At 47.2% G+C, this 11,509-nt stretch overlaps 1 protein-coding gene and 1 long non-coding RNA gene across 2 annotated transcripts; one reads left to right on the top strand and one right to left on the bottom strand.

Annotated features, from left to right (window-relative positions):
* The first annotated feature begins 5,978 nt into the window (after positions 1-5,978).
* Positions 5,979-10,461, top strand: TMEM86A (transmembrane protein 86A). The gene is made up of 3 exons (XM_054586006.1): positions 5,979-6,172; positions 8,336-8,600; positions 8,959-10,461. Exons 1-3 carry the CDS (start codon positions 6,152-6,154, stop codon positions 9,393-9,395), a joined length of 723 nt encoding a protein of 240 aa, XP_054441981.1. The 5' UTR covers positions 5,979-6,151; the 3' UTR covers positions 9,396-10,461.
* LOC129080515 (uncharacterized) lies at positions 6,422-11,477 on the bottom strand. Its single transcript, XR_008530186.1, has 3 exons — positions 10,770-11,477; positions 7,806-7,943; positions 6,422-6,469 (listed from the first exon to the last, which is right to left on the bottom strand). It is a non-coding gene; the product is annotated as an uncharacterized LOC129080515 (long non-coding RNA).
* Positions 11,478-11,509: the final 32 nt, after the last annotated feature.

Genomic DNA, 11,509 nt, shown 5'->3' with positions numbered 1-11,509 from the left:
GTCTGAAGTCAGAGGACCAGCAAGCCCTAGTGAGAGAGTTCACAGAGGTCAGACTCCAGGGGCTGGGCGGGGAAGGGACGAGAATAGATCTGGGTGCTAGGAGGACAGAGAACGATCAGCACGGAGGGAAGAGGCCTCTACTCTGCCAGTGATCTATGTGTATGATTAGTGCCTGTAGCTTAATTAAACATTAATTGGAGCCCTGTGGAGGACAATTTTATGTCTCATGTTTTGTATATTTAGGCATTTGTGTGTCCAAACTTATGAAAATCTGTGCTGCTTTATTAGTAGGTATGGGTGGGACAAGGGTACCTATGTTTTAAAAAATACTTTCCAAGTAAATTTGATAGTCTTTGCTTTAAAATTGTTTTTCATTAATTGGTTTTAGAGAGAGAGAAGCAGGGAGAGAGGGGGAGAAACATCTATTTGTTGTACCACTTATTTATGCATTCATTGTTGATTTCTTGTATATGCCCTGATCAGAGAGCGAACCAGCAACATTGGCATATGGGGACAGCACTCTACCCAACTGAGCTACCCAGCCAGGGCAAAGTCTTCACTTTTTGAAAACCATTTTTATAGTCCCAGTCTCTCATTTTTATAGACAGGGAACTAAGGCCCAGGTGAAAAGTGCTGTTTGAGAACTATCCCTTAGGTGACATTAAAGGGTTTGACTGGAAAAGTGACATGTTTGTACGTATCACATAGCCCAGTTTCTCCATTTTACTGATGAGGAAACTGAAGCTTCAAAGATGAAGTGATGTGCCTACTTAGTTATGTAAGTCATATAATCAGATAAGATGTTAGTTATGTAGTAACAGAGAAGGAGGGACTAGTACTAAGGTCAGTATTTCTAACTCTCAGTCCAGTGTTCTTTTCAGGCAACACACTTTGCAGGAAGGGGTATGTGTGTATGTATGTGTGTGTGCATCATAGAACCCCGCAGGCAGCAATTCCAGTGTCCTAGACTCCTGTCCTGGTAAGGTGGGTCTCCCCACAGTGTCTGATTGGAAAGAGCAGGCTGAGTGCGTTGGCCACTGGCGCTCTAGGCAGGAGGGGCCAGAAGGGACAGAGGAAGACTGTGGGTGACATCCAGTCCCAAGCCTTGACTTTGGGCCCTTATTGACTTGGGCCCTGAATCTCTGGTTGTCAATTCTCTCACTAGAAGTGGACTGCTCCCTGCTCTGAGGAGGTGTCAGGTTGAGAGCATGGGCTTCTGGGAACCCTGGGCAGGGCCCAAAAGAAGGAGAGGGACACTCACCGTGGGGCAGGGCTCACAGCGGCCTGCTGGCTTCTCCCCAGCCAGCACAAGGCTGAGGTCTGGCACCAGGACTTAAGTGTCACCATCCCAGGATGTTGAAAACCCCTTGATGGCTGCTAATTAGGATTAAATAGGGCTGCCTACCCCCACCGCACCCCCAATTCCCAACCAGCTACTTCCCTCTGATTGCGGATCAAAGACCACTGGCCCATCATTTATTCTGTATCTGAAATCTCCATCTTGGGGAAGCTTCTTAAGCTTAAACTTTCCTGCAACCAGCAGCCCTTCCCCTTCCCCATTATGGGGGAGAAAGAAACTTTCCTCTATCCTCAAGGCTCTTTTGGCTGGTCTAAAAATCAAGTAGACATGAGACAGATTAACAAGGGAAAAATAACCGGTTTTAATACTATACGTAGGCATGAAAAACCCAACTTACATGAGAGAGTCAGACACCCCACATACTTGAGAGATTCCAGGGCAAAAAGTTAAAATGAGGTGTATATGGCTAAGAATGAGGTGAAGTGCCATGGCGGGGCTTCAAAGGGTCATTGCAGGACGATAAGAACAGGTTATTTAGAAATTAAAAGTTTGCTCTGCTGTATACATAGGCCACAAAAAGTTATTTCTGGTGATAACTTCTATTGTGAGCAAGGCCCCTAATTTAAATTCTTTAAGAGAGAGGTAGACGTTTCTCATGTGCCTGAGGGGTATTGATTGCCTTCAGCTCCAAATCATTTACATGCCAAAAGGGCGCATTTTGGGGAAGTTTGCTCTGGATTGCTATGGATCCATTCACTCTTATCCAGCTTGATCACACAAAATTTCCTCTCTCAGGATTCTTTTTCATAAACTTTCTACAACTTTCTAGTTTGTACCTTCTTCTCTTACCCAGTTCACAAATAATCCGGACAAAATTACTTTATTTCCCCAATGAAAACACTTCCCCGTACCTCATGCCTGGTTTTTCCCCAAGCCAAAACATATCCTATTTTTCTGATATATACAGTTGTTTTCCCTATTATCATTGATTTTTTTTAGCTTTAATTACGTATATTAGAATTCTTCACTTTTTTTTTACTACCAGAACTTATCACGTAAGTTTATTTCAGATATAACAGCGATGTTGAAATTAACAAGATTAACTGCACCAAGTAAACTTAGTTATTTAGTATTTTAAAGTTATTTCCTCCAAAAAACTGAGGGAGCTTTTCTTTTTCACCTCACGTAACATGGTTCCCAATAGTTCCCTTTTTGGAGGACTTTCAATTGATGAGTAACCTTCTTTGGGGATATTTGAGAACTTCTTTCCACAAATAAAAACTAATCTGGGCAAATTATATATTGCACAGATTTCTCTGCATATTTTTGTCTTTAGAACCTAAATGCAATTGCCATACAGTATAATTTTTACCTATTCACCCCACAGCAAAAACTATCTGTCCTGGAAAAAATGATAGGTATGTGATCATCCAGTTAATAGAACTGTTTTAGCTTAGTATTTTTTTGAATATTTCAGAAAAACCAACTCAACATGGGACATTATTTCAGTCCCTATGAATCACAGGCATATGAATTAATGTCCAGGCTCTACCTTTTGCACATCTTCCTCCTCCTCAAGAGTGGATGGAATTATTTAATGTAAGTTTGATGTAGGACAATTACCCTTTACGAACACTTACAATTTAAGTTAAAGACATTGACAAGTGTGAAAAAGAATCACTGTAATGATAGGGAGCCTACACACTCAGTTCAAAATTTAATATTTTTTCCTCCTTAAATAACATGCACTTGTTATGAGGCAGCTATTCGGTTTTTAATAAACACATTTAGGGATACAGTCATAGGACTAATGAGAAAGTCCAGGTAAAACAGTTATAGAAATAGGGGCAGTGTCATCTCACAAAACTCATTTCTATATCAAAATCTATTTTTGATATCTGGCAATTTACAAAAAGGCTGAATTCTTTAAACTAATAATGCCTTCTGTAACTCAAGCACTCTTCTCTGGGCAAGAGCAAGCTAAAGCTTATCCATGAAGGTAAAGATGCTTAATGCTAACCTCTTTTTCAAAACTTAGATTTAGAGGCTGAAGAAACTGCTACCCCAGAAGCCAGCATGGTCTTTCTACATTTTTACTATCCTAAGGTTAGAACCCTATAAATTTACCTACGAACTACCTTCCTTTTCTCAGTTAAGGCTGTTAAAGTCTGTTGCATTTTGTACTTTCACATAGAATTCTTAACTTTTAAAAACCTTAATTTCTAGTAAAAACTAAAAAGTAAGCAACTATGAATTGTCTGTTACACAAGTATTCTTTTAGACTGATAAATTTTTGAATACATTTCATAATTTCTAAAAAAATATATATTTTTTATAGCACAATTTTTTCAAATGTGGCACAGGACATGTTTTCTAATAGACCCAAATGTCTTTAGTTTCTCTATAATAAGAAGCAAAAGTAGATAAACCTATGTTCAGTAATTAATGATTTATTATTTTATCTTATTTGGAAATGATTTAGCCATTCAGTGAACTGAACTTGACTTATCATGTAACCTAGCACAATGCTAAAGTTTCAAATTACCAGGAAAGCTTTAGGAAATCATATTTAAGTACACATACAATATGGGAGGGGGAGGGGGAAAAAGTAGATATACAGTTGTTCATATGGAAAATAATACAATAATTAATAAATTATAATACAAGAATGAACTGTTTCACACACAACTGTCCACCTACTTTTGTTATGTGCTGTACTTAATATTGATAACTTAAAGACATGCCAAACTCAAACGAGCTTTAATATCAAATATTTTCATCGATCATGTGATTCTGAAGAGCATTTGGGTTAGTTTCTGTTATATTTTTGAGAATTCTTATGTAAGTGCTTATTTGTGTAAGCCAATTAAACAGAGCTCTTTCATAAATTAACAATAGCATCCCAAGGTAGAAAAGACCACACGACACACATGAACAGACAGACAGACAGACACAGCGAACTCTTAGCCTTCATCTTAAAATTACTGCCACACTATGGGTATGATAATGTAAGAGACTGTAAAAGTTGCATCCAAATTGTGTTTCTGGCACATGGAATACATTAAGTTTACCTTCTTTGATGGTGAAAGCTTTTTCTTTTTAGCTTTTGTGGAGACAACAATGAAGATTTATTTGTATTTGTCCTTGTGAGGGAGTCTTGGAGTCAGAGAACCCATTTGTGTTTTAAAAAAGCAAAACAAAACAAAAACTTGTTTTTCTTTTTTTGAATCAGGACTCATAAATGTACTTGGACTTTGAACTGCTTCTAGAGCTGTATTCTGGTATATTCTGGTAAAATAAGAACAATAGCTCTCAAAATTGTAATAAGTGACATTATAGGTTGATCAATCTGTCTAACTACATCTTCCTAATTTGCATCTTTTCCTTTGGATACATAGTTTTATTTTAGCTTGAGGAGGAGCCTCAAAGAATCCACATATATGAGAGGTTCAGGGACAGAAAGTTAAAATGAGGTAGACATGACATTCTGAGCCAAAGATGAGGTAAGGTGCCTTGGGAGCTTCAAGAGGTCATTGCAGGATGATAAGAAGAGCAGATGTTTAGAAATTAAAAGATTGCCTGGCCCTATAGATCGGTCATAAAAAGTTATTTCTGGTAATAACTTTTATATGGGCAAGGCCCCTAATTTAAGTTCTTTAAAAGAGAGGTAAAAGTTTCTCATGGGCCTGCATGGTTTTTATTGCCTTCAGCTCAAAATAATTCACATGCCACAGTGGCACATTTTGGGGAAGCCTCTTCTGAATCCTTACACCATCCTACACATGTTGGGCTGAGGAGGGACTTTAGAGATAAGTCACTTATATATGAGGAAATCAAGGCAATAGTGGAGAAATGATTCGCCCAATCACACAGGTGAAGTGACAAAGCTGACACTAGATCCCAGTCCATGTGACTGCCTATCAGTGCACCCATGTAATTCCCATGATTCTGAACACACTCAGTTCCAAATGTGCCTGTGTACCTGTAGTTGGTGTAATATCAACACTAAATCTGCTTAAGTTGTGTTTTTGGCAAAGTTAGTTCCCCCTCCTTTGGGTCTTTACGTATGCTCAGGTCTACCCATCTGCCTACCATTCCTGGTTTGTTCTTGCGTTTATTGCAGTTGTATCACAGCTATGCACAGCCTATATGTGTCTTTGTTTAAAGTTGAAGGATGTGTGTCAACCTGCGGTTGTTCGTTTTGTGTCTATGTACTTGTCTGGTACCTAAGGTAATTGTGATTCTGTATGTGCTTGTGTATATGTTAGGATTATAAGTCTATGGGCTGTCTCTTTTCATGTTAAAAGTTGCATGTCTGCTGACCATTGTGTGTCCGACTGAATGTATGTAAACAGTAAAGGCTGTGGGTTTAACTGTGTCCATGTGGACTGCATGTTTAAAGGGCGAAGGGAAACTGTCTTTGCTTTTTATACCCGGGTTATGGAAAAATGTGTGTGGCTAGGAGTTCAGGACAAGAATGATTGTGTCTCTCCCAACCTTGGTCATCACCCAGGAACTGGAGTTACGTTTTGTTCTGAGACACCTTGGCATCGCATTCCTTGGAGGCTCCTCTGCTTTCCTTCCCCTGGGAGCAAAACCCCCTGGGGCCTGGCCAGCGCTTCCAGCCTGGCCCCGCCCCCCGCCCACTCTGGCCACCTCATTGGCCCGGTCTCTGGTGACGTTTTGGGTATCGCAGACAGAACCCCCAGCGCCCAGCGCGCGGGAGGTACTGTCCGCCACCCAGGTCTTTGTTATCTTGTTGCCTCTTCACCTGACCACAGGCACATCCTGGCCACTGCAGCCCAGAGCCGGGTGCCAGCCGCCACCGCTGCCGCCGCCGCCGCCGCCGCCATGGTGTCCCCGGTCACCGTGGTGAGTGAACGAGCCAGCGAGCGAGCCAATATTCTGCGCGGCCGGAGCCCACCGGCCTGGGGACTGCACTGCAGCAGGCCAAGCCACTTGGGGCCAGGGAAGGGCAGGGGGTCCCGCAGTGGCCGCGTACCTGGGCAGGAGGCGGTCGCTGTCAAGGCCTCCCGGCTCCCCAGACTCACGGCGCCCTTCCTCCGTGGGCCCCACGCCGGTCAGCGGCAGGGAGGGACACAGAGGGCACGTGACTCCGGAGCGTGACTTTGTTGATCTGTGTGTGTCTGGTGATGGTCGGCGGGATTGCTGTAGGGGACGGTAAGGGGACAGGATCGAGCGTCCGGGTTCTGCGCGGGCAGACTACAGGGAGGCGTGGGAGGCGGCGAGGGAGGGTGGTAGGATGACTGGGCCCTCCTGGGAATCCTGTCCCAGATTTGTTTCCTTTCCTTCCTCATTGTATAAACAAGTCTCGGGCGGGAGAGGAGGGGACACCCGTGAGTCCAAGCATCCTTGATAACAGTGGAGGAAGTGGGACCATTCTCTATTGACACCTCTTCCTGTTTCGACTTTTTCAGCTCTAACCTTTGTCTCTTTTCCCCACTTTTCCTGTAGTGCTGGGTTCTCTATGACTGTCAAAAGTGTCCCCAGCTACTACTGTCTATTTCTTCTAGGACATACGGGGCTGGGGCGGGGAATGGAGCAGAAGTCGATGCTTCCAAAGGTTGGCAGAAGTCGATGCTTCCAAGGGTTGGTAGGTGGGAGTCCCCGGGACAGTGCCAGCTGTTCGTCTCCTTCAGCCTCTTCCTGTGCCTGTGCCCTGACTTGCCCAGCCTGGACATGGGGCTCTCCAGAGGGAGGACTTAGTCATCTCTTCTCCCAGCTCTGACCCCAGCAGAGCAAAGGCAGGCTTAGACCATGGACCTGCCCATCTTCCTCTTCCCAACCTCCTTCATCACAGCCTGATTTGTCCCTAGGTAACTGGTGGTCTGGGAATCTGAGCATGTCCCCTGAGCCCTGTGCTGGACAGCTCACCTAGACAGAGGCACAGTCACTTTGGGCAGAGTATGGGTATACAGGGCACCATGTAACTCTTAGAGACTCTGTACCAGAAGCCCAAGGAAAGAGGTTTCAGGGGATCATATATTTCGAACATCTGCAGCCGCCCCCATCCCTCAGCTTGGAGAGTGCCTTTAGTGACCTTGGACACAACCTTTCTTTAGCTGCCCTCCCCCTCTAATCTGGCTGAGACCGAGTCAGCTGCTCTAACTTCCCTCTCTTAGTTCCCCATCTCTCCCAGCCTCTCTGCTGGCTTCAGATCAAAAGCTAGGAAAAGAACCCCCACCCCTTCCTGCCCCTCTGTCTTATGTGTCTGCAGTTGCTCTTGTTGTCTGGGAAATGAGACTGACACCCACCGCCAACCCTCAGATCCCTGAAATTGCTGGTGTTTCAGCGACAGTTTTCTTGCTCCTAACTTGTGGGTCCATTCCTTTAGCCAGTATCCCTATCTACTCTCTTTACTCATGATGGTTGCCTTTACCCTGGAGCAGCTGGAGTGGAGGTTTAGGAGCGGACTGGCTGAGAGAGAGCCTGTGGGGCTTGAGGTGGTTGGCAGTGCACCACCTCACGCATTCCTGGCAGTCACCTGGTGTTTCCAGGGCCCTGCGTCTGTGCCCTGGCCTTACTGCTGAAGATCACGAGTTGGCCAGTTGTGGCGTCTCTGTGGTTTCCTGATGACCTCACTCCATTCAGACAGCTGAGAGCTGATGCTGGTAGACAGGGCCTAAAGGGGTTTTGGAGAGGGGTTTTGGAGGGGGGCAGGAAGGGAGAAGCATTTGGGTTGCAAGAGGGGACATAATCCCAAGGACTGTTTTCAGCCTAGTAAGTGACCATTCTGGTCCTGTCCCAGGGCCAAGAATGGAGATGGCCAGCAGGCGCTGTGGAGCCCTTCTCTTTCCTAATGAATTAAGCCTCAGGGTAGTGACGGGCTTGTTCACATTCCACTGGTTGATGGGGGACTGGCCAGACGGGTTTCTATGCGTCAATCCTTCCCATTTGGGAGGTGGGCCTGGGCCTCTGGGGTGAATGTCTGGGCTGCAGATGCTGGCTCTGAGCTCTCTGGTGGCCTTTTGAACTCCCAAGCTCTGAGTGCTGCCCTTGTCCTATGTCCTCCAGGTGAAGAGTGAGGGACCCAAGCTGGTGCCCTTCTTCAAGGCCACCTGTGTGTACTTTGTGCTCTGGCTGCCCTCGTCCAGCCCATCTTGGTTCAGCGCCCTCATCAAGTGCCTGCCCATCTTCTGCCTCTGGCTCTTCCTTCTGGCCCATGGCCTAGGATTCCTGCTGGCCCGCCCCAGTGCCATCCGCATCTTTGCGGGGCTCGTCTTCTCTGCCCTAGGTGATGCCTTCCTCATCTGGCAGGACCAGGGCTACTTTGTGCACGGTCAGTTGCTGCAGTAGCTACCTGGGAGGAATCCTGGGGTTGGGGGCTAGAGAGTCCTAGAGCGCTAAGGACGTGGGAGCTTTTGGACAAGAATATTGGGAACCTGAGGGGTTCTGAGACCATAACTGTGGGGCCCCTGTAGGAGGATGACTTTGCCAGTGATCTGGTGATCAGATCTGGAGTTCCTCAGGGGAGTTGGGGTGTTTGGGGGGGATCTTTACCTTTGTGGATTTCTTCCCACCCCTGTTCTTCCCAAAACAAAGTTCCTGGGTTATCCCAAATACTCCCACCCCCAGCCCCTCTTGCTCATTGCTCCCCCGAGCCTGCCCTCAGCACCACCCCATTCTCTCACTCCCAGGTCTACTGATGTTTGCGGTGGTCCACATGCTCTACGCCTCAGCCTTCGGCATGCGGCCACTGGCTCTTCGGACAGGTCTGGTGATAGCAGTGCTGGCGGGCCTGCTATATGGCTTCCTCTATCCGGGCCTCTCAGGTGCCTTCACCTACTTGGTGGGGGCCTACGTGGCCCTTATCAGTTTCATGGGCTGGCGGGCTGTAGCAGGGCTACGCTGGGTCGAGGCAGCCTGGCGCTGGACTGAGCTGGCGGCGTGCAGCGGCGCAGTGCTCTTTATCATCTCAGACCTGACCATCGCTGTCAACAAGTTCCGCTTTCCCGTGCCCTACTCGCAGGCACTCATCATGTCCACCTACTATGCTGCCCAGATGTTCATTGCCCTGTCAGCTGTCGAGAGCCGGGAGCCAGCGGAAGACTACAGACTGAGCAAGGCCAACTGAGGGGCTAGGGTCTGGTCACCCCTCTCTCCTCCTGGGACTGGGGTCCAGAACCTGGGAACCTGCAAGAGCTGTTTCAGGATGGCTGCAGTTCCAGCCTGAGGCAGCAGGTACCACTTGGAAAATGTATAGTTTGAGGGGATGAGCAGGAATGGATCTCTCTAGCAAAGCTAGTGGTCCAGGACAATGCTGAGAGCTAAAAAGAACTGGACTAACTCTCTTTGCTGGAGCCAGAAGCAGACATCTCCTCAACGCTATCCCATTGGGATTGTCAAAACCCCTCTGGGGTTGTGATGGTGCTCAGCTTCTTGACCACACCCCGCCTCTCCCCTACTAAATGGAAGAGTCTGGCTCACTCACTCCCACTCTTTCTGACTGTGTAGAGTTGAAGGGGAGGGCAGAAATCTGTACCAGGGCTTGAAGCCCCTCTTGAAGACCCTGAGTTGGGAAGATCGGATGGGGGTGGAGTCTCCCTTTCCCTCATCTATTCTTATTACTTGAACAATCTCAGTTTCTATGTGATGGGTGGAAAGGTGTCTGTCCAGGTAGGCAAGAGGGACTCCTTTGGCCTGGGAATTTGGGTATCGAGTTGGTTCCATCTCTCTCAAAGGTCAGGCAAGAGTTCAGGCCCCACATTGTTACCCTCAGACCCTATCCCCAGGGCTAGGGTGAACCATGCCAAAGGAAGGGGCCAGCCTGTGTGTCCTGTGTGTGTGCAATCTGTCTCCCAGGCTGTCTTTTCTCTGCCATCTGTCTCTGTTCTGCTGTCTGTTAAAGTCATAGGGAGAGGCCTCAGGGAGCTGTTGAAGGGGTGCTGAGCCTGGCTTGGAGAGCTGGGAACCCCCACGCCCACCCACACCCCCACCTCTTTCCTCCCTGCCAGTCCTGCCTTGGTAGCAAGGGTGGGGCGGGGGCTCCAATGACACTCTAGGGTCATAAGACCCGAGGCACATTCAATGCAAGGTGAGCAAAGATCGGACAACTCTGTCCTTTACTGTTCATATGAAAAAATAAAAATAAAAACCAGGGGCCATTGACTCCCTGCTTGTCTGTGTGGCACATGCCTGTCCTGGAGAGAAGGATGTAGCGGCATGGAGCCAGGGGCCCTGGATGTCCTCGCAGGCTGGGTCATCGTACTGGCCAGTGCAGCTGGGTGCCAGGCCAGCTCCCTGGCTCTGCTAACACTGCTGATTGGAATGGGTCTCACTTCCCTGGTCATGTGTATGGGTGAGGATGTAGTTCAGGAGGATGGGGGATGGGTAGTATTTGTCACCGTCCAAATTTGTCTCTGATGACCTCATCTGTGCATGGGTGCCCAGCACCTTTGGTGACCCTTAGTTACCCAGTGTCCTGCTGCCCACTTCGTTCCTGACTCACCCCAGACTTGCTGCCTGCTCCAAAAGGATCCAGATCCCCTTCAACTATCTTCTCTCTTCTTAGCCTCGGGCTCAGTTGAACAGCTGGGAGGAAGGGGATTAGACTGGGTGATTCATACTTTTGATGTGAAGCCCTGGCAGAATATTGTGTCCCCCACACTCCAGGGACATTTGCATCTTAATGGGCAGTGCTTTGACCCAGAATTCTAAAGGGAAGCCTTGGGTGATGTTGAATACGCCATTAGCGGAGAGCTTGCACAGTTGTGGGGATATGATAGAAGGCAACTCAAGTCCCTTGTGGGTGTTGCATGAATCAGTGATTTTCAACAAAGGGTTTTTTATAGAAATCTCTGGTGGGAGATAGCAAAAGAATAAGTACAGGGAGGCTCAAAGCCCCTTATCTTTGTTTCAAGCCCAGGACCTTCCTAAGATTTTTTTAAAGGAAGGATTGCACTGCAAAAACATAAGTTTGAAAACCTAGAGCTGGATGAATAATTCTTTCTAGCTCTAAGATGCTTTAGTTCTCAGAGAGTGGGAAACCCGGACACTACAGAGGCAAGGTCCTGATCCCTTTAAACCCTGGAACTCTGATGATAGACCTACCTAAAGACATGGGAGGGAGGGAGATGGGGAGAAGGGTGAATCAGGCAAGACTGGCCCACCTGAGAGGAGGGGAGGGCACAGTGTGGCCACAGAGGAGGGGAAGGTAAAGGCGCAGTCAAAAGGGCACTGGTCCCTCCC

The sequence above is a fragment of the Pteronotus mesoamericanus genome, unplaced genomic scaffold (genome assembly GCF_021234165.1).
Source record: "Pteronotus mesoamericanus isolate MK-2021 breed Mesoamerican mustached bat unplaced genomic scaffold, CSHL_Meso_final contig_90, whole genome shotgun sequence".
NCBI classification, from domain to species: Eukaryota; Metazoa; Chordata; class Mammalia; order Chiroptera; family Mormoopidae; genus Pteronotus; species Pteronotus mesoamericanus.
Note: the sequence above shows the minus strand (reverse complement) of the source record. Positions and strands in the feature narration are given on the sequence as shown.